This window comes from Narcine bancroftii, chromosome 1 (genome assembly GCF_036971445.1).
Source record: "Narcine bancroftii isolate sNarBan1 chromosome 1, sNarBan1.hap1, whole genome shotgun sequence".
In the NCBI taxonomy this organism is placed as follows: domain Eukaryota; kingdom Metazoa; phylum Chordata; class Chondrichthyes; order Torpediniformes; family Narcinidae; genus Narcine; species Narcine bancroftii.
Window position 1 is genome coordinate 45,091,179 of NC_091469.1, and position 23,161 is coordinate 45,114,339.

A 23,161-nucleotide genomic window follows, 5' to 3' on the forward strand; every position below is an offset into this window, starting at 1 on the left:
TAACCCAGACTTTTTGAAATATGAATTATTTTTTCTTTCTTAATACTCCTGTGCAAGTTATCGCCATTTGCCTTTCTCTAGCCCTCGGGCATCTTCCCAGCCTCCAAAGAAGACTTTGCCATTTTCTTCTTAATTTCTCTCAACATGTTAGGATGCAACTCATTTTAACCAGGAACACACTCCTTACTTCATCCATTATCTCTCCTGCATCCACTTTTACCTAGATATGAAAATTATCCTCTTCATTGATAAAGGCTGATCTAAAGCCCACATTATTTCAACTATGCCCTCCTCTATACATAAAATATTATCTTGCTTTTAAATTGACTCTGGTTTTCCTTTTATCGCCTGCTCACTGCTCACATCACTGCAAGGCACGTTGATTTCTGGGGTTCCCTTTTGCTAAGTACCAAAGTGTTTCCAGAATCATTCTTTGCTCCTCTTTTATCTTTCTTTTCACCTCCCTTTTCAATTTTGCATTTTTAACCTGGTTTGCGTGAAGATTTGCTGGCACTCCATATCACCATATAACAGCACAGAACAGGCCAGTTCGGCCCTACTAGTCCATGCCGTAACAAATTCCCACCCTCCTAGTCCCACTGACCAGCACCCGGTCCATACCCCTCCAGTCCTCTCCTCTCCATGTAACTATCCAGTCTATCCTTAAATGTAACCAATGATCCCGTCTCAACCACGTCTTCTGGAAGCTCATTCCACATCCCTACCACCCTTTGCGTAAAGAAATTTCCCCTCATGTTCCCCTTATAATTTTCCCCCTTCAATCTTAAACCATGCCCTCTAGTTTGAATCTCCCCCACTCTTAATTGAAAAAGCCTATCCACATTTACTCTGTCTGTCCCTTTTAAAATCTTAAACACTTCTATCAAGTCCCCCCTCAATCTTCTACGCTCCAGAGAAAAAAGCCCCAGTCTGCACAAGCTTTCCCTGTAACTCAAACCTTGAAATCCTGTCAACATTCTCGTGAACCTTCTCTGCACTCTCTCTATTTTGTTTATATCTTATAATTTGGTGACCAAAACTGTACACGGTACTCCAAATTTGGCCTCACCAATGCCTCGTACAATTTCATCATAACCTCCCTACTCTTGAATTCAATACTCCGATTTATGAAGGCCAACATTCCAAATGCCTTCTTCACCACACCATCTACCTGAGTATCAGCCTTGAGGGTACTATTTACCATCACTCCTAAATCCCTCTGTTGCTCTGCACATCTCAATAGCCTACCATTTAATGCATATGAGTCCTTTGTTGTTTTTTCATTTTCAGTTTTGGTCAGTGATGTGTGACTTTGATTTCCAAATTTGTGTTTCAAGTAACTCCCCTATAATCTCCTATCATTTTATTATGGTTTTACCTGCCAGCATTTTATTCTGCTTTACATTAGATAGAAACTGGCTTGTTCCATCAAAGTTAGCGGCTCTTCAACAACATCCTCTCTTGATAAGAAATCATGCTTTATATTGTTCCTTGTTCTACATTACCAATCTAAACCTTGTGGTATGATTGCAAATGCTGAGTATTTTCTCACTGATGTGTGTCCACTTACTAGATTCAGTGTACATTTGTTAAAAGATCAGTTGAACAGATTATGAAAATTCCTTCCATCCTTTGCTCTTGATAATATCATCCCAATTAATATTCTCATTGGAGGTTTCAATATCACCACCTTGTTCTAACTCCTTCCCTATTTTTCTTGAAAACTTGGGAATAGAGGCATAAGATCAGAAATTAGCCCTTTGCACTTTGAGTTCACCTTGATTTTCCTCAGCAAATTAAAATGCAGCCTACTTGAACCAGGTGATGGGATTATTTTTGACCACTCTTCAACACTAATCCACCATTAATTCCATGTTCCCCCCCCCCCCCCATCCCCCATATACTCCAGTCTCTCCTAACATTCTACCACTCGCACAAAAGGGATAATTTACAATACCTGATTATTCCACCAATCTAGGATGTAACTAGGATGTAGGTCGAAACCAGAGCATCTGTAGGGTAATATCATTCTTGCTGCTCAACTCTAACCAAATAATTTTAGACCTTTGTAATCTCTAAGTGGTTGCAGAATATTCTTAAGGGGAAGAGTGAGCAGCCAGAGGTCATGGTGCATATTAGTACCAATGACAAAGGCAAGAGTGGGTAGAGGTCCAGCAAAGAAAGTTAGGAAGTTAGAAAAGAAGTTGAAACAGCAGGACCTCCAAGGTGGTCATCTCTGGATTACTCCCTATGCCACGAGCTAGGGAAGGTCAGAACAGACAAATGAGTGGCTAAAGAGATGGTCCGAGGGCAGGGTTTTGAGCCTTTTCTGGGGAAGGGGATGACCTGTACAATTGGGACGGGTTGCAAACTGAACTGAACTGGATCCGATGTCCTGGAGAACCATTATCCTGGCAGGGAGCTCGTATAGAGATTGTTTGGAAGGACAGGCAGGTAGGGCAAAATTACAGCCATGAGGATGAGTTGCAATGCAATAAGGATGCAGTCAAAGCAAAAAGTAACAAATACAGGGCTATGGTTTTGTGTTTACAGCATAAGAAATAAAGTGACCTGCATGACCTTGTCATGCAGCTGCAGATTAACAGGGATGATGTGTAGCATTCACTGAGACATGGATGTCATTGGGAGCTTAATGTTCAGAGATAGACAGTGCATTGAAAGGATAGGCAGGTAAGTTGAGGGGTGGTGTGTCTCTGTTGGCAAGGAATAATATTAAATCAATAGAAAGAGGTAACGTAGGATCAGACGATAGAATCATTGTGGGTTGAGTTAAGAAATAGAAAGGGTAAAAAGACACAAAGATAAAGAGCTGGTTGATGCCACTTGCCATTGGGGTGACTCTCTTAAAGTATCTCCTTATCCCTGCTTATGAAGAGTCTTTATTAGTATACTAGTAGGATAGCTGGCATTGTCAGGGAAATAAAACACTCAGTTGTTGACTATATATGGTTGAAACAAAATACCTAAAAAGCTTGATGGTAATTCTTAGCAGACTCTTGTTATCTGCTCAAGGAATACATGGTAGCATCAGCACTGAGGTGGGCTTGGCATTTTTTCTCAGTTTCCTGTTACCTGCTCCTTGTATGTCTGGAAGCAACAGCAGTGAGGTGAGACTGATGTTCCTCTGCTGTCTCAGCAGTGTAACTAATTGAACTTTTGAACTTCATATGACCATAAAGGTTAAATTTAATTTGGTCATGTTTTTCAGCATCAAATATTATCCCTACTGAACCTCCTTGGACATTTCTAAAGTGCTCCATATTGATTTGCAGGGAGAACATACATGCATGCACAAATATATATTAGATTAGTAAGGCTTTATCTGTTAACTTGGGGAAGGGAAGATTAATTATCTATAAAGTTATTTTTCATCTTTTGGCTGGCTCCATGGAGGTGGAGGAACCTGCAGATACAGCGATGGTTAAATGTTGTCAAAGAATATAACTGAAAATAAGGCAAAATGCTTTAAGGTTCATGTATTCATGCAAGTGAAGTTTGTTCATTGTAAGTACAGTCGAGTATTTTGTTTTTTAAGCATTATTCTTAATGCAGTCATTAATTTGGCATTGCAAAACCCATTTATCTGTCATCTACCAATCACCATAAGTGTTGGATACTAGGGGTTTTACAGGTATACCTCGCTTTACAAATATTCAATTTAAAAAATTCGCTTTTATGAAGAAAGCTGTATTCACTTTTACGAAAGGGTTTTCACTTTTACAAAAAATGTAAGCTATTACAGAAGCTGTGCAGACACTCCGAGCAACTCCTTCCCCGAGAACTGTGCCCAACATCAAGGTTTTGAACTGTGTTTGTGAGCATCTGTGCTTTATCTCGATTTATATTGTGCATCCATTAGCAGGATGCGCCCCAAGGTATTGGAAAAGCCTAAGAGAGCCCATAAGGGTGTTATGCTTACCATAAAACTGGACATAATTAAGCATTTGGATCGTGGTGAATGAAATAAAGACATCATGCGTTGAACCTGCCTCTGTCCACCATTCATACCATTTACATGCAGAGAGAAAAACAATTTTGAGTTCTGCTTGCAACAAAGTGATCTCTTTTAGTCGGCATCCAGTAATGGAGAAAATAGAAAGTCTATTGCTTGAGTGGACTGATGGGTGCACAATGCATAGTGTTCCATTAAGCTATCTTATACTTAAGGAGAAATCAGTCACTCTTTTTCATAAGCTGAAACAGAAAGCACTATGGTGATGAAAATGTTGTGAAAGTGGAATTTAAAGGTAGTCATGAGTGGCTTGATCGATTTTTCAGGCAAATGCAGTGTCATAGCTTTTGGAGAGAGTGCTGTGGCTGATACTGGACCTGCTGAAAAGTTCAGAGAACTGAAGAAAATAATCACAGAAGGTGCTTATTCATATAAGTAAGTGTTCAATGTAAGTGTGATGAAACTCCATTTATTGGAAAAAATTGCTGAGCAAGACATTAATTTCAGTGGAAGAAAAGCAGGTTAGAGGACACAAGGCATCGAAGGACAGGTTTACCCTAATGCCTATTATGAATGCCATTGGTGATCCTGCTTTTAGGCCTCTAATGGTGTACGATTCAGAAAATCTGAGGTCACTTAAAAATAGTAGACCCTTTCACATTGGCACCTTATCCCAGTAATTGACAGCCAATCTACCGGTTAAAGGTCCAGTGTGAAAGCTTTTTAATTGGCATGCAGGCATCATCAGATGCTGGGAATGATACTCTCTAGGTAGGGTGTATCATCCCTGCCGTCTGATGACACCTGCATGCCGATTAGCCCAATGTGAAAGGGACAGTAAGACAAATTGGTGACGTGCTGATAACATTTTGCGTGCGTGCAGGAATGTGAAGGATACAAAAGATTAAAAAGATATAAATTTTGCCAAACTATATAAACCTTTATAAATTTCTAAAGGTACGTGGGAAAGTCGCAGTGGGGAGGGGAGAGAGAGAGCGCGTAATGGCAGATCCGCCCTCCCAGAATTCTGTGCATACAGCCCTTTCTCTGCTGCATGGAATTCTGGGAGGGCAGGTTCATCATTGCTCTACCATGGTCTTTATAAATTGTGCGTCTATGCATTTTATACCACCTTCCCATGATCTTTTATAAAGGTTTATGTAGGTCAGCACATCAACAGGGGCTGAAGGGCTCATTCTGTGCTGTACATAATACTTAATTCTACTATAATTAGACATGACTAATTTTGTTTACAAAAGATCATAATACATTGATCAGGATTTAGGGCAGGCTCACCATTGCTCGAAGCATCACTCAGTTGCCATCGGTAGAGGACAGAATCCCCTATCCCTTGTGATGAGTGTGAAAGGACACAGAGAACCAGTTAACAGTTGTCCAGTGTGAAAGGCAAAAACAGCTTCCTTCACCAGTTCACTGTACGACCAATTTACTAGTTAGCCAGTGAGAAAAGGACTGTTGATAAGAATACACTTCCTTTTGTGTTTCATTAACAACAAAGCATTTGGAACACCCAAGTGATTTTCTCTGAGTACATGAATGAATACATAAGTCCTTTTGTTGAAAGATACTGTAGGGAAAAATCGCATCAATGATAATTGTGCTGTTTATCCACCTGGCATTACTGAGTATGGTGGCAATATTCGTGTTGTATTTTTACCACAAATACGACGTCGATGCTGCAACTGTGTGAGCAAGGCCTAATAGCCACAGTTAAGGCTTACAACACACATTTTATTGTAAGAGCCATTGACAGAGAGGGCAACTCTGAAGCATCTTTGTGAGAGATCTGGAAAGACTACAATGTAGAATTGGCAATCGGCAACCTTGGAAATGCTCTCGATAAGCTAAAAGTCTCGATGAAAAATGGCTTTTGGAGGAAACTGTCCCTAAGCAGTGAACAATTTTAAAGGCTTTGAACAAACAACAATAAATACAGAAGTAGCAAAACTAGTTAAGGAGGCTGGGTTTGTGGAAGTTGATAAAGATGATGTTGAAGAGATTTCGGCATCCCATCACCAAGAACTGACAGATGAAGACTTGATGCAATTGCAAGAGGAAAGGATACAAATCAAAACTGAATGCAATAGGGAAAGTACCTAAAGTGAAGTCATTCAGGAACTGAACGGGAAGTACTTGCATGCAATTTTCGCCCAGTTGACAATGCTGCAATGTATGACTTTAATTTGAAAAGGCATGTACATTTAGAGCAACTTTGCTGGATGCTTTGAGTGCCCACAAAGAACTGATTGATAGAAAAACACGTGAGGCTAAACAGTCAAGCATACTGTCATATTTCAAGTCATAGCAGATGACGAAACTCAACATTTGTCATCAGCCTCCTGTACCTCCCACCAACCTAACTTCACTGGGCTTACATTATTTCTATTTTATAGGATATGTATTATTTCTACTTTTATTGAATGTTAGTGTTATTTTATGTTTTATGTGTTATTTGGTAGGTTATTTTTGGATCTGGGAATGCTCAAAAAATGTTCCCATAGAAATCGACGATAATCGCTTCTTTGCTTTACGCCATTATGAAAGATTCCATAGGAATGCTCTAGTTTCATAAAGCGGGGTATACCTGTACTCTATTTTGATTTTAAAAAGGCCTTTGGCAAAGTCCTCCACATGAAGCTGCTTCACAAAAATGGTGCATGGAATTACAGGAACTATACACGGATCCTATTCTGGTTGGCTACCTGTTGGCTCCACAGAGGTCAGTGTTGGGGCCACTTCATACGTTAATAATTTGGATTGCGGAAAAAATGGCTTTGTGGCTAAGTTTGCAGATGATACAGAGGCTCCTTATTCAAGATAGGATGTGGTGGCATTGCAGAGGGTTCAGAAAAGATTTAAAAGAATGATTCCTGGAATGAAGGGATTAGAATATGAGGGATATTTAATAGCCTTTGGACTGCACTCCTTGGACATCAGAAGAATGAGTGGGGATCTCATAGAAGTATTTGGAATGTTAAAAGGCCTGAACAGAGTAGATGTGGCAAAGTTGTTTCCAATGGTAGGGGAGTCCAGAACAAGAGGGCATAACTTCAGGATTGAAGCGCGCCAATTTGAAACAGAGATGCAGAGGAATTTCTTCAGCCAGAGGGGAGAACCTCTGGAATTTGCTTCCTGGACGGCTGTGGAAGTGAGGTCGATGGGTGTACTTAAAGCAGAGGTTGATACCTATCTGAATAGTCAGAATAGCAAAGGTGATGGGGGGAAGGCAGGAAAGTGGGAGAATGGATCCGCTTGTGATGAAATGATGAAGCTACACCTCTTTTCACCCCTTCCCCTCTCTCTCCCCATCCCCTCCCTCCATCTCTCATGCCCCTCTCTCTCCCTCCCCCTCCCTCTCTCTCCCTCCCCCTCCCTCTCTCTCCCTCCCCCTCCCTCTCTCTCCCTCCCCCTCCCTCTCTCTCCCTCCCCCTCCCTCTCTCTCCCTCCCCCTCCCTCTCTCTCCCTCCCCTCCCTCTCTCTCCCTCCCCCTCCCTCTCTCTCCCTCCCTCCTCCCTCCCTCTCTCTCATGCCTCTCCCTCATATCATTGGTCACAGAGATGCCTGTAACCAATCGAAGACTGAAATCCTCTGCATCATTTACATGTCGATGTTTTCCATGCATCTTCTAACAACCTCACTCCTTGTTCCATGTTATGGATGACATTAAAAGTTTGCCCACCCACCAGTCTTTAATGTTGAGTGCCATTTTGAAGGTAGGTTTTATTGGCAGGTTCTTAGAGGAATTGGATCTACCCCTTGATTTGACCTTCATTTCAATTTCCACATTTATGAATGCTTGTCACATTTTTATTCAGCAGGTGCTGTTCTACACACATTTATTAATCGCTCACACACAGATGCTGCCTGACTTCTATTTTGAGTGTTTTCTTTTTATTTCAAAACAAGTGATAACGTCAAACCCCACATTTTGATCTTGCATGGTATTTTTTTAAAAATCAGGTCTGTTGACATTACAACATGATTTTATGTGTCATGTTTTTATGGACAAAATTGAAAAATAGTACTCGATCATTGTAACAGTGAATAATCAGGAATAAAGAGATATTCTACTATTTAAGTGCACAGAATCAATTAATTCTGTTCATCCATGATCTACCATAAAGCTTTTCTAATCTTTTGGTCAGGTTGAACAGATGCTTTGCACAGGAAGTTTGTTGAAGGTTGCAGCTTGACTAAGTATGACTCAGATGTGAGTCATAGCTTCCTGGGAGGATAGAGCAATGTGCTATGCTGATAAAGCTTTCTATCATTAGTTAATTCATGAGGAGAGTTCCTTTCTGAATCAACAAGAATAGATTCTGCAAGGAACTCTGCAAGGAAATGAGCCCATTTTTTAATTGCTTGAATGCTGGTGATGTAATGGCACATGGCTGTAGGAGAGGTTATGATGAGAGTGGAACTGTTTTAGATTCTATCCTGATTTTTCCTGGGAGGAATAAAGGCCTTTTCACACTTGCGTTCCACTAAATGGGCTGTTCAGTGTCCCAGGACAGGAATGGCGGATTGGCTTTACACACTTGACCACTCTTAACTGAGGCACTGCATGTGTTCACACTTGCAGGGAGCCATTCCTGGGGTTAAGACTGTTCTACCTTCTACCAGTGAGGTCATGATGCAACGAGCGACGGTGAACCTGCCCTAAATCCTGATCAATGTATTATGATCTTGTATTTGAACAAAATGGATCATGCTCAATTATAAGATCACTAAGTTTCATGTACAATTTGAGCCCTTCAGCCCCTGTTGTTGTTGTGCTGACCTATTAAACCTTTATAAGGGACTGTGGGAAAGTTTTAGCAAGAGCAGGCAATTTTTAAACAGCATGGGAAAGTTGGTAGCACTATAGTGCACGATATAGAAATACCATGGGGAAAAAAGTGATGGCAGAGCTGTGTGCTATAGCGCTACCAACTTTCCCAAGCTGTTTAAAAATTATCCGCTATTACTATTTATTTCCTCTCTCTTGCTCTCCTGCTGCAACTTTCCCACGGCAAAGTTTATATCTTCATTTTAATCTTTTCTTCCTTCACGTTCCTGCACTCATGTAAAAACATGGGTCATTTCTATCCCAGAATGCAATTGCCGTACTACACTTGCCTGATTGCAACACTGGCATCTGCAGACGCCGTGGATTGTACTAGGGGTGGGGGCAGTCTATACCTGGCATGAGATGATGCTTTCTCATGCCAACGTTGAGAAGATTTTGCTTTCACACTGGACCCTTTTTAGGCTGATTGGCTGTTAATTCCTGGGACTACTCGCAAATATGAAAGGGGCTTAAGATTTGGAGGACATTCTTGGAGGTTCAGACTAGCATAACAACAGATTGGGCAGTCTGCAGCAAATGATCATTAACTCTGTGTTGAAAGTGGTGGAGAGATATGGAGTTTGCAGAGTAGAGAAATGTTATTTAACGTTACATGATGCTGAACCAAGCCATGAAAGACCTCAACAATGAAGACGCTGTTTACATCCGGTACCGCACGGATGGCAGTCTCTTCAATCTGAGGCGCCTGCAAGCTCACACCAAGACACAAGAGAAACTTGTCCGTGAACTACTCTTTGCAGACGATGCCGGTTTAGTTGCCCATTCAGAGCCAGCTCTTCAGCGCTTGACGTCCTGTTTTGCAGAAACTGCCAAAATGTTTGGCCTGGAAGTCAGCCTGAAGAAAACTGAGGTCCTCCATCAGCCAGCTCCCCACCATGACTACCAGCCCCCCCACATCTCCATCAGGCACACAAAACTCAAAATGGTCAACCAGTTTACCTATCTCAGCTGCACCATTTCATCAGATGCAAGGATCGACAACGAGATAGACAACAGACTCGCCAAGGCAAATAGCGCCTTTGGAAGACTACACAAAAGAGTCTGGAAAAACAACCAACTGAAAAACCTCACAAAGATAAGCGTATACAGAGCCATTGTCATATCCACACTCCTGTTCGGCTCCGAATCATGGGTCCTCTACCAGCATCACCTACGGCTCCTAGAACGCTTCCACCAGCATTGTCTCCACTCCATCCTCAACATTCATTGGAGCGCTTTCATCCCTAACGTCGAAGTACTCGAGATGGCAGAGGTCGACAGCATCGAGTCCACGCTGCTGAAGATCCAGCTGCACTGGGTGGGTCACGTCTCCAGAATGGAGGACCATCGCCTTCCCAAGATCGTGTTATATGGCGAGCTCTCCACTGGCCACCGTGACAGAGGTGCACCAAAGAAAAGGTACAAGGACTGCCTAAAGAAATCTCTTGGTACCTGCCACATTGACCACCGCCAGTGGGCTGATATCGCCTCAAACCGTGCATCTTGGCGCCTCACAGTTCGGCGGGTAGCAACCTCCTTTGAAGAAGACCGCAGAGCCCACCTCACTGACAAAAGGCAAAGGAGAAAAAACCCAACACCCAACCCCAACCAACCAATTTTCCCCTGCAACCGCTGCAACCGTGTCTGCCTGTCCCGATCGGACTTGTCAGCCACAAACGAGCCTGCAGCTGACGTGGACATTTACCCCCTCCATAAATCTTCGTCCGTGAAGCCAAGCCAAAGAAGAAAGAATTAAAGTTGCATTGCATTAGAAGGCACTGATGGAGAATGAAGAATATCTTGTGTCCCAGTCGATATTTAACTCTCAACCAACTTTGGAAATGGATGATTTGAATATTTATCTATATTTGCTATTTTCATTGATCAAGTTTCACCCACTCCCTACTATCCTACCATTCATGTGACTATTATGGTTTTTAGACTGCAGGCATTTAACGGGATAACCAAGGAATTTTACTGCTACACAGGCAGTCTGAAAAGGAATGTGCAGGAATTTTGAGACAGTACCTGCACCGCAATTTATCCTGCAGGACACCTACATGTTTCTGGAGGAGGCTTGCAGTGTAAATTGTACCGGAAAAATTAGTTGACAGTCATCCACTCTACTGCACGTCCAACCACCGGGACTGTTGCAGTCTAACAAGATGCCCAGTATGAATGACTACACAGACAGTAATTACGTTAATTCTTTCTGAAATTTTCCTGTCATTGCAGTCTAAAAACCATGTATAATGCATTTTATATTATAACAGTGGTGACATAAAAAGTATTTTAATGGTGGGAAGATGATTTTGGGAAAACACTTCACCTAGATTATTAAATATAGGGTCTGTACCAGATTTTGATCCTTCCCAGGAAGGAGAAGATCGATTTCTTATACAACCAGTCGATGGATACAGGCACCTTCTTCAAGCTCAGTGAGGAAATGGATTTTGTGTGTTAAACCAGTTTTTAATTGAATAAAAATCTAGGAGTGTGGCTAAATTTCATCTGGCTATATGGCCATATGGTGCACTTCTTAAAGTATTAAAAGGATGAGTCTGAAGATTTAAGTTAAAGCTCTGCCCAAAGGTTATACTTGATCCATAAAAAGAGTATTCATTCATTCACCCTGGCCTTTCAATTCTGTGATCACTCCCAAGGTAGTTGAAATTGTAACCATATCTTTATCCCTCTAATTCTATCCCAACCCTCCGAGGAAAGGCCCAGGAAAGAACCATAGGTCCATCTGTCCAGTCTCAAATAGGTATGTAGCCTGGTACCCTACGATCTATCTCTTCCCTGACTGCTCAGGGACATTTCGATACAAATATTTTATGTCCTTGCAGCAAAGATATCAGTTTGTTCCTTTATCATAAGGACAGAGAATCTACAAAGCATCACAAGTTTTATAGAAGCAGAGTAATCTCTTCAGCAAAATGCAGTGAGTGGGGGATTATCACAATATATATCGTGCACAATTTATCGTCATCACATATTGTAAAGAGATCTTCAAGTATAATTAATTCAATAATTATTCAAACACCATGAGCTTAACAGTATCACTGTATACAGGTAGTTTCAGATAAGATGCTGGGAATTTGTCTTGTCTACCTTCTCAAATGTAAATAAATCTTTGTTATATTTGAAGGGGAGTAAGGAATTCTCTCCAATCCCATAATCAATGTTCCTCCCCAAAACCAGTATTTGATTATATTTAATTATTTGTGGGAGCTTTGTGCCCAATTGAAGTAGATTTACAAGCATTATAATACTGATTACATTTTAAAAGTAGTCCATTAACTATATAACAAAAAAACAAGAAGGAAAAAGCCATGAAAGATGCCATAAAAAGGTTATCTTTCTTGCCTTAATAATTTCAGGCTCCACTTGAGTGGCGATGGACCAGATCAGCTGACTTGTTTTGCTCCTCTATGTTCTCCGTCCCTTCTTTCAGCAGTTCCCAGAGTCTCTTTCTATTTGCTCAACAAATCCTAGACCCCAGACTTGTCTGTAGCAGGATCTTGTAACAATACCAGTCACATTCCTGGATTGGAGGGATGATCTGCTGTGCACCAAGGGATATTTTTGTGGGGGGTGGGGGGGGGGGGGAGAGAAAAATAGTTACTTGGGTAAAACAGATATCTCATGATGTGATTTAAATGCTTTGGTTTAAAAATTGAAAAATAATTGCTTTTATCATTCAATTTTGGTTCCCTTCCAACAATAAAAAGTTAAAGTCTATTTCCTTTTGCAGCTCACAGCAATTAATTTAAAAAAATGAAATTCTATTAATTTTGACTAGTCTGCGCAAGTCAGGCACCATTTTTTAAATAAAGAATGGCTACATATTGCAAACAAAGGGAGCACTGTAGTCTGAATTGCTGCCTCTCAAGGAGATTTTAATCCACTGTCCATTCAAGTGTGCTTGAGATACCCAGTCACAAGATTTCAATAAAATGACTATTGCCCATTGACTAACCTCTCAAAATCAGATTATCTAGATCTTTATCAATGGTGTTTGTGGGATTTTGTGTGGAAATTATGTGGATTTCTTTTCTTTAATAATGGTAATTAAACCTAAAAATTATTTCTATTGTGCTTGATGTTTATTGAGGTCTAGGGAAGTCCACAGGTGGACTGGAGTTGAGGTGGCAATGAAGTTGACTGAAGTCTTTTTAAATGGTGAAACTGGCTTGAATGGGTGTGTCACCTGCTCTTGGTTTTAATTTGTATGTGCTCTATTATAGTAAATTTTAATGATTTTGTGTCCTGCACTAATAATTGTAATGATGTCATAAAGACAGTATGAAGAGTTAAATTGTCCAATTCGGCCCTGATGAAGAGATTTATCAACCACCCATCATTATCATCAGATGTTAGTAATTCTGAACCTAATAGAGGGCTACAAGATTATGAGAGGCATACTTAGGGTGGATAGACAGAACCTTTTCCCTAGGGTGACAGTAGAAAATACCAGAGGACATCTGTAGAAGGTGAGGGGAGGAGAGTTTTGTGGAGATGTCAGGGGTAAATTTTTATTTTACGCAGAGTAATGAATGCCTGGAATGCATTGCTAGGGGTGGTGGTGGAAGCTTGTACAATTTGGATATTTAAAAGGCACTTAAACAAGCACCTGGATGTAAGAAAGATGGGGAATTATTGGTGTGAAGTAGGGAAAATTGAAATTGTTGAATAGGGTTACATAGATTGGCACAACATTGTGGGATGAAGGGCTTGTATTGTGCTGTTCTATGTTCATCACTGTCAATAATATTCCTACCCAGATTATTACCAAGTATTTTTCAGATATTATTATCATCATGTGATTGGTTCATAGAGTCGAGTGATTTGCAATACTGAAATATTCTTGTCATCCGTAACTTAATATATCGTTGGAGATTTTATTGCATGATATTCTGCATTCATTAGCACTGCTCTCGTGCTTCCACTATTAGTTGATAGTCCATTTTCAATGTCCTGTAATATATTCCACAAACTACTTGGACCAGAAGATTTAATTTTTATTCTCAATCACTCCTAAATTGTCTTGTTGGGTTGGCAGCCAAACAGTGAGATTGAAATTAAGTTACACCAAAACAAAAGTTAATAATCCTGTACTTGTTTTACAGAAATGCTGGCCAAGAAACGCTCTTGTGTTGCTTTGGAAATGGCCCTAGAAACTGTATTGGTATTGGCTTGAACAACTTGATACTGAAGGTATTTAAATGATAGAAATGGCAGAAATGTGTGAGGAATCATCCCACAAACCATATCATTTCATATCATATCATATCATGAAGAGAAAGAAAGATGGTCAACAAAGTCCTTTTATTCTAAATGCTTCTCAAAACTTTTCTGAAGAATTTTTCATCTTGGTTAGTCACATATGCTATTGAGTTGGCGGATGATGGGTTCCTGCCCCACTGCAGAACCACTTATTGTTTAGATTGTGCTCTGTAATGAGTGGGCAGTTCATTGTTTGCACTCCATTCCTGCAGATGATGTTTTATTAAACTGGAACCCTTTGTATCTCCTAGTTGATAAAGATTCCATTAAGAGGAAGAGCGAGTTTTGGTGTATGGCTAACATTTCACTGTCAATCAATAACCTTACTGCCCTGCACCCACTGAAATATAAAATGAACATCTATTCACTATGCAATCTTGCTGTATACAAACAGTTGCTATGTAAGTGAATTACAGAAGTTAGTATTTAACATTACTGACTGATGTGACTACCAGGATTTGTTGGCAAGAATATTTTTCCTATTTTTGTAATGTGTGAAATGAAACATTCACTTAAAAACAAATGTGTAACATTTCTGCAGTCAATTTTAGGGGAAAGGGCTGTGAATAGTGAATTGCCCTTTAATTTATGATTTGGCATTCTTTGAAGAACCCTTAAAATCCCATGCAAACCTCAGTCTTTTAGTGTTTTCAAAACATAGTTTGTACCACATTGCATGCATCATTTAAAACATTAATTTGTTATATTAGCCAAGAAGTGACTATTTTTGAATTTGTGTGATTTTCAAAGTTGCCTGATTTAACCCCCAAAAAACAGTAGAAACATCTGTTTTTTACTTACCAAGCCTCTCTTTGTTATGATGTACTGAAAAAAACATTAATCCAATGGATTTTTTCTTAATTTCGTTTAATTTCATTTAGTTTGAAATGCATCCAAAATATATTCTAATTTTTTTGTTTTTTCAATGAGCTTTAATCCTGACCTTTTGTAAAATGTGCATGCTGCTTGCATGTTCCCCCTTTGACCACATGAGCTTGACTGTGTGCTCTCCTTTCCTCCCACATCCCAAAGAAATGTGGACTGGTAGGTGAATTGTCCCAGTATATAGGTGAGTGGTAGAACCTAATGAGGAGAGGAAAGAGGTTGATCAAGATGAGTGGAGAGCAAATTAGAATTGGTGTCATGCTTGATGGTCAGCGTGTATTCAAGGGGCAAGGGGCTTGTTGCCATGCTATAATCTCTAAAGATGGTTCTGCTGACTCACCACTGCAGTCACCTGGATTTGATTCTGAACCCCAGTGCTGTCAGTGAAATATGCACATTTCACCTGTGGGTTTCCGTCACATCCCAAAGACCGGCTGATTGGTTAAATTACACGAGAAAGAACAGACTCTCTAAAATATAAATTCAGCACACGATAGCTACTCAAGGCCAATTAACTGGAATTAAAATGTTTTCATATTATTTACTCTTGGAAAGTCTTTGTCCAGGTAGATGTGGCTGTAAGAGGTAGAGACAATATTTTACAGCGTCATCTATAATTTGAGTTGTGCTCTCATGCAAAGAAATAAGGAAAGTAAATTTCCCCAGGGACTAATGCTGGGACAATGTTCCTACATAAGATTTAGGTCAGTGTTAACTACTAGAATATTTAGCAGCTACCAGAAATACAGGAACTGGCAGAAGCCCCTTTCATAAAGCAAAAAAAACCTGAACATAAAGGCAGAGATTCTCCGCCATCTTGTCAGAAAATTCCCCTTCAATGAATGCTCCCTGACCAGCTCCAAGGTGCCGACTCCAATCCTTCTCCGAGGTAGCGGCAGAGTGCAGCGCTCTGCCACGCATCATGAATGTACAGCCACAGCTAGGGGCGGGCTGATGTCGTCGCGATGACACCGTCTGCCAGCGACTCAACTCGCTTCTCTCTCCCTCCATGACCTCCTCAGGGCAGGGGGGGCTGGTGGAGCTGTCAGGGGGTGACCAGGGTGGACTGTGACAACCACTCCGGCACCTCACTGGGCTGCTCGTCGGTGCCAGCAGCTCAATGTGTGGCAGACCAATGGCCATCTTCCCTACTCATAATTCCCTGCGCAGCTGGAACCATTCTGGGAATCGCAAAGTGGATCCAGCTGCGTGGGATATTATGAGTAGGGAAGACGGCCATTACTCTGCCACGTATTTATGATGGGCAGCAGCAGCTCTAGACAATGCACCGAGGTGCCGCTCTGCCTAAAAGTAGCACTGGAGCAGCCTTTTAGAGCTGCTCCATAAACCAGTAATTTAAAAATTTTAATCCACATTTGAAGCTGGTCTCGAAGCAGAGGCCCAGCATGAAAGAACCTAAAGAATGGAGTGAAGATGGTGAAAAGAAGAAACTGGCCAAAATCTTGCAACAAAAAAATTTGAGAAATGTGTTAACAGTCAATTGCATGACATGCGAAATTCAATTGTGCAAATGTCTGACCAGAATAATGCTTGTTGTAAGTAAACGGTGGAATGCACAAGTATAATTATAACTTGGGACATGTCTGATATAAAATGAATCAGCTACAGTGCAGCACAAGGCTAGTTGCTAATTATACACTGAGCCAGTTGACTGTAAAATGGTATGCAGCTTAAACCATCGCAGCTAAGAAATTAACTGGTGTCAATCAGCAAGCTTAGTTTAAGCTTTCACAGGATGCATGAGTAAATTAATTGAGGCCACTGAAAGGAATATTACAGTTGAATGTTAAAGGAACATCATCAGAATCTTGTAGGAGAGGCAAGGGTGAAGAGGTGGCCAAAGTTGGAGGATGTAAATGATTGGATGAACTAAGCTGGAATGAATGAGTTAATCTTCATTTCTCTTATTTGCAGTGGTCAGACAGTACCTTAAATTATTGGTCACTGGCCTTTGTTAATAAGAGAGTAAGCACATTTAGATTCAAAGATTGCTTCACACAGCATGTTATTTTAAACTGCAGCTCAATCTTTTCTGCTTGACAGTTTGTACTTCAGCTTGAAAGAGCTGTTTCTTAGATTAAATATTCACTTTGTTATTGAAAGCATACTGTGGATTAATTTTTAGAAGTTTCGTGCTTTTCCAAATTGATGCCCCTCGGTTATGACTGGAGGATTAGCCGGCTACATTGCATCTGGGAAATGAAATCATATTGTGGCAGATGTCAATCAAGTGGCGTACCCAGAATCAGAATTTATTGTCATGAGCACGTTAAAAAAATTGTTGTTTTAAGGCAACATTACAGGTGCAAAATTGCTATAAATTACTTTATATTAAAAAAAAATTGGTGCAAAAATAAGAGAAAGTAAGGGATTGTCTATGGTTCATTATCCATTCAGAAATCTGATGGCAGAGGGGAAGAAGCTGTTTGGGTGTTCATCTTCAGGCTCCTGTACCTCCTTCCTGATAGCAGTCGAGTGGGGATGGTGTGGCCTAGGTGATGAGGGTCCTTGAGAATAGAGACTGCTTTCTTGAGACACATCTTCTTGTAGATGTCCTTAATGGAGTAAAGGCTGGTGTCCATGATGGTGTTAGCTGTATTCATAACTCTCTGTAGTCTTTTCTGTCCTGTGCATTGGCACCTCCATACTAGACAGAGATGCAACCAGTCTGAATGCTCTCCATGGTACACCTGTAAAAAGTTGCAAGAGTCTTGGTGACATACCAAATGTCCTCAAACTCATGAAGTCTAGCTGCTGGTGAGACTTCTTCATGATTGCATTGACATGGAGGCCCCAGGATAGATCTTCAGAGATGTTGACACCCAGGAATTTGAACTTCTTAACCCTTTCAACTAATGAACCCTCAATGAAGACTGGTTTGTATTCTCCTGATATCTCACTCATGAAAATCCACAATTAGTTTCTTAGTTTTGCTAACATTGGGTGCAAAGTGGTGATTGTAACACCACGCAAGTAGCTGATCACTTATGTATGCTTCCTCATTGGCACCTGCGATTCTGCTGACAACTGTGGGGTCATCGTCAAATTTGTAGATGGAATTGTGCTTAGCCACATAGTCATGGGTGTAGAGCAGAGGGCTAAGCATGCATGCTTGAGGTGTGCCTGTGTTGATTGTCAGTGAGGAAGAGACATTTCTGATTCATTCTGGCAGTGGTCTTCTGATGACGAAGTCAAGGATCAGTTGTAGAGGGGGATGCAGAGGCCCAGGTTTTGAAGCTTGTTGACCAGTACTGAAGGTATGATGGTGTTGGAAGCTGACCTCTAGATGATGAAAAGTATGTGTTGCTCTATATGATCCAGAGCTGAGTGGAGAGCCAGTGAGATTGTATCTGCTGTGGAACGATTGAGTGGAACACAAATTGCAGTGAGTCCAGGTCTTGGATATGAGTTGATTCTGGCTGTGACCAACTTCTCAAAGCATTTCATTGTCATAGATGTGAATGACTACTTGTCATTGAGGCATCTTACTCTGCTTTTTACCCTTGGGATGATCTTTGAGATAAAGGCATACTTCTGGGACGACCAAAAATTCAACAATATGCTGTAGGGACACCATTGTACTTGAGGTGATTTTTTTTCTTGAATGTGACATCAAAGCAAGCCTTCAATACAATGACTGGCCAGCACCAATTACGGAGATAATTTAGCAGAAATTTCACAAAAAGGTAAAAATAAATGAAACCAATATTTTCAGCACACTTGGCTGTCCTGTTTGACAATCAGTACACAAAGTGTACTGATATTTTAAAAATTATAAATGGTATGGCATTTAAAAAAAAATAAATAAGAACTGCAGCAAAGTTTATATAAAGTGGCAACATGCCAACTGCACAGACATAACAGTATTGATCCTCATATATTAATAAATATTAATTTGATGGTGAACATCACCATCAAATTCAACAACTGAAGCAGTGACTCAAAGTTTGTGCCTCAAGCTCAAAATAGAATTTTACCCAGATTTCCCTCCTGAGGCGATAGATTTTCTTTGAATAACTAGCTCCATATACGGAATGGTACAAAACTAGCTTAAAACAGTCTTTCTAAATGACAGAAAGAATGAAAGATCATGTAATTTTTTTGTGAAATCTTTTGAGAATTTCTTAGTATTTCTTTATTAGTAACATCATAGTTTCAATATTGGAATGAGGGAAATATTGCAGCAAAGTGGATGCTTTTTAATCTAACTAAATGCTTTTCCTTTGTTAATTTTTTGTTTGCTTTTCCTCACTCAACTCCAGTTTGCTGTAATGCATTTTGTTTTACAGTTCTCTCAACAAAGTGACATGAAGTTTTGACAAATTTAACTTGCATCTTTTGTAAACAGATTTATTATATTATGCATGATGTGTGTCAAATGAGGTACCACAAGAAAACCCTTGCAGGCTACCACACTTTCCTGATTACTCCCAAATGCTGCAACCACCCTGTAAAGTAATACAAAGGGTAAAAGAATAGAATGTTTGTTTTCTCATTACGATAAATGCAAATTTTAGCTTTTATTTCTTTGATAGTTAGATGAGCAATTTGATGAAATGGAAAGGCAGCAACTACTCGTATTCAATGGTTAGAAAAAAAATCAGATATAATAAAAATATAAAGTTTAATTTTCATAATGAAATAATTTTCATGGATTATTATCACAATTTAAAGAATTAAGGTGTTTGGATGATCCGGAGATGTGCTGTCTGGTTTCTGGTTGTCATCATTCGATCCATTTATTTATTATTCATATACGTTAACCTTGTTTAGAGGGAGAGGCTTGATTATATGGGTTCTTTTCTATTTTTAGAGAAAATTAGATAAATGTGTTATATGAGAATTATAAACATTGATCATATTACAGAAGATGAAGATAAAATGAGAAGTATAAATTCCATTTTTACAAGGGAACTTTATTTATAAGTTGCCTTGAAAAAAGTACTTTTGTCTGATTTTATTGTATTTTTTTTAAACTACCCCCCCACCCCCCCACTGCGAGATTATCTTTTTTCCCTCTTTTTCTTTTCAATATTATCTTTAGATATAGTATGAAGAATGTATTAACTGTTAATTCAATTTAATCCTAGATTTAACATTTTGGATAAGATTAAGAAAAGAATTATGGTTATGTTTTTGATTTAAAATTTGTGTACATTATGTATATGATATGGTTTATGTCATTTACTAGATAATCATGTGTATAAGTTCTTTTATTAAATGCAAAAATTTTAAAAAGAAAGAGATAAGTGCACAGATGTCAAGGACCCAGTCAACAGTTAACAAATAATGGAATACTCACACCAAAGGGTTAAATTGTTCCTAATGTATTAAGAGTTGATAATCCTTGTAATTTGTAGAAAATTTTAATTCATTAATTTCTGCCCACCCTTGAATTTCTCTTTATTGCCTCGATTTTCCAACATAAGCAGAGACTCTATTTACAGAGCAATGCTCCTGACATTGGAATAGGATTCTGTGCATGTTTTCTTCTCTTTCATGTCTGGTCCATCAACAGCACCTAATAGCCTGAATACACCTGAGATTGTCAGATCTCGGAAGCTAAGCAGCTCAGGCCTGGTCAGTACTTGGAGGGAAGGCTGTCTAGGAACATCAGGTGCTGTAGGTTTCTGTGAGGGGCGCTGGACAAAATGGTGAATCTCTGCCTTCTGGTAGACAAAAGTTAAAGAATTCCATGCATGTTACATTCTAAATGTGGTATTGTGTGACAATAATGGAACCTTTTAGATTCTAATCCTACCAATAATCCTTGGCCATTTTCTGAGTTAGTGAGTGGGAAGCTTATTATGAAATTCCATGGGGGTTCAGAGAAAGTGATTTTTAAAAAAAAGTTTTCATGTTCATTTTCTGCCATAACCTTACCACAGATTGGAGTAACCAGTAAAAACCTGCCATTTTCATGGCTAGCCTCTTAGTGAAGTTCTCAATGTAGGGAGGCAGAAAAATTCTGAGGCCATGTGGGAAATGTGTTTTTATTCATTGTTAGAGAATGTGGTCATTATTGTCAGTTATTTTCCATTCCTCCTTGCCCTGGATCCACCTGAATGGGCACCATAGGGGGCTGTTGTCTGTGGAAACCTAGACAAAGCCTATATGGACAACAGATTTCTTAATGGATATTTTTGAACTACTTGTTTTTCAGTGATCAAATGTTTCATTGTGACTTTTTTATTTTCTTATTTCCCAAATTGAATTAAGATTCTTAAAATCATGGGACTTGAATTTGTTTTTCCTGGCTCACCAGTCCATGCTTGTTAAGTATATGGCCATTGGCTTTGTGTCCGCATGCTTCAGTAAATATTGTAATTGTTTTGAGTACGTGAAAGGCATATTTTGAGTGATTTTTTTTTTGTCACTCCAGCTGGGAGAGAATATTGTTGGGTTGTTTTAAATGATCAACATGCGTTTTCCCCCCCCCCCCCCCCAAAACATCTTGAGTTCTATTGCTTTGGTTGTGTTTGTGAAATTGTTTCAAAGTGCAACAAGTCGAATATGCCTGAATATTAGACAATGACCTTGAATAAATATCCTATTATGTTCCTTTAATGTTGCTCACAATAATTAGAGTATGCATTATTTGTTAATATTATCAATAGTAATATTTTGCAATTTAATAGGTGGAGATAGAGGCAGTTTGATTATTTACCCAGGAAACTTTGGGCCTTGTTTTTAAGTTGTAGGCTGGAGCACAAAAGCTACTCTTATTTTAAGATAATTTAGCCCGATTTTTTTTTTTTCCCCCCCCCCCCCCCCCCAAGAGGTGACATCTGGTGTGTGACAGCTGCAAGTGCTATAATATTCATTCTCCCATGGTGTTGGATATAATCAGAATTGTTAAAGTGAAGGGGGTCTTTTAACATTGAGTTGAGTGCATAGTAGGGATGGGAGGGAGAGAGGGTGGATGGATGGATAGGGGAAGGCGGATCAGGAATAAAAACTAGTGATGGGGAGATAGCGCGTCATCTATCAATCCTATAACACCCTATCAATAACTCCAAAGACTAGATGTTACCTGACTGATGTGCCTTCTGTTTATGGTAATGAAAGCCTGTCTCATGTTGCTGACCTGAGACCTGAGCTTGTACTGGGGGAGGGGTTATGCTGTTGCTGCCTTGGGGGAATCAAGGGGAAGGAGCCACAGGTACAATCAGCAAGGGGCGGGCCAGCCATACACATACAAACAATATTAACAGTGGTTCCACCACAATAAAGGGTAGAAGAGAAAAGTGGAATGGATTTAGGATAGAAATGGGAGTAGGGATAAGAAAAAGAGGGATTGGTAAAGCAGATGGAGGGAAGGATGAAGGCTTTGAAAATAAATGAGAATAAATTGAGGCCAAGTGTTGGGTGAATTTATCTTTAGGTGGAATGAGGAAGATGTTGAGGCTCTAGAATCGTTTAAATCCATTCCTGCACATTCTTTTTAATTTGTCAATTTTTCTTTTCTGAATTTCTGAAATTCTTTATTTCATTTTGAAGACTGCTGTTGGATACTTGCTCAATAATTACTCCTGGGAAATGGACCCTCTCAATCAGTCACTGCACTACAAATGGCTCCCTGTCACCCGTCCCCGTGAAGACATCAAAATAAAATTCACATCAAGTTCCTACAAAAATCATTGCTCTTCCTCAGCTCACAATTCTCCAGTGCACCCTCAGAGACCTGTGTGATCAACAAACTGCACTCCAACGTTGTACCAGTTTTGAGAGATGAAATTAAGTTTTAAATCCAGAGCTGCTTCATTTTGTGCTCATAATGTCTAAATCTGTGTAATACTTGTTCTTAATATTTAGAGTAAGGAATGTAACATTTGTCTGAAATGCATTTTCTACATTAAAAACAGCTTTGTAACATTTTCAAAGTAAATTGAATGTTGCAAAGAGCTTAATTTCATGAGCTTCCTTGTTGTCAAGGAGTCTTGTTTTACTGATTGCAAAATGGCCGTGGAATTGTACAAATGTTTCCAACTTCAAAGTAATTTTATTATGGTATACAAAGTACTTTAGATAAATTTTATTATAAAGTATTTCTTATAATAAGATCCATATGCACAATTTTGAATTCAATAAATCTTTTATTTATTTCATCATTAGAATTAGACTTGCACTGCATTCTAGGGATT

The 23,161-nt window shown here is 39.6% G+C and overlaps 1 protein-coding gene across 7 annotated transcripts in view; it reads left to right on the top strand.

Annotated features, from left to right (window-relative positions):
• LOC138757675 (uncharacterized) overlaps positions 1 to 22,937 on the top strand; it is a 124,035-nt gene extending 101,098 nt beyond the window's left edge. For 6 of the 7 annotated variants that reach the window (XM_069925377.1, XM_069925384.1, XM_069925390.1 and 3 more), the window contains 2 exons: positions 13,955 to 14,042; positions 22,518 to 22,937. In XM_069925377.1, the coding sequence (XP_069781478.1) occupies positions 13,955 to 14,042; positions 22,518 to 22,709 (280 nt within the window). In that variant the 3' untranslated portion in view covers positions 22,710 to 22,937. The remainder of the gene's footprint in view (positions 1 to 13,954; positions 14,043 to 22,517) is intronic. The other variant, XM_069925409.1, reaches the window with a different exon arrangement.
• The last annotated feature ends 224 nt before the right edge of the window (positions 22,938 to 23,161 follow it).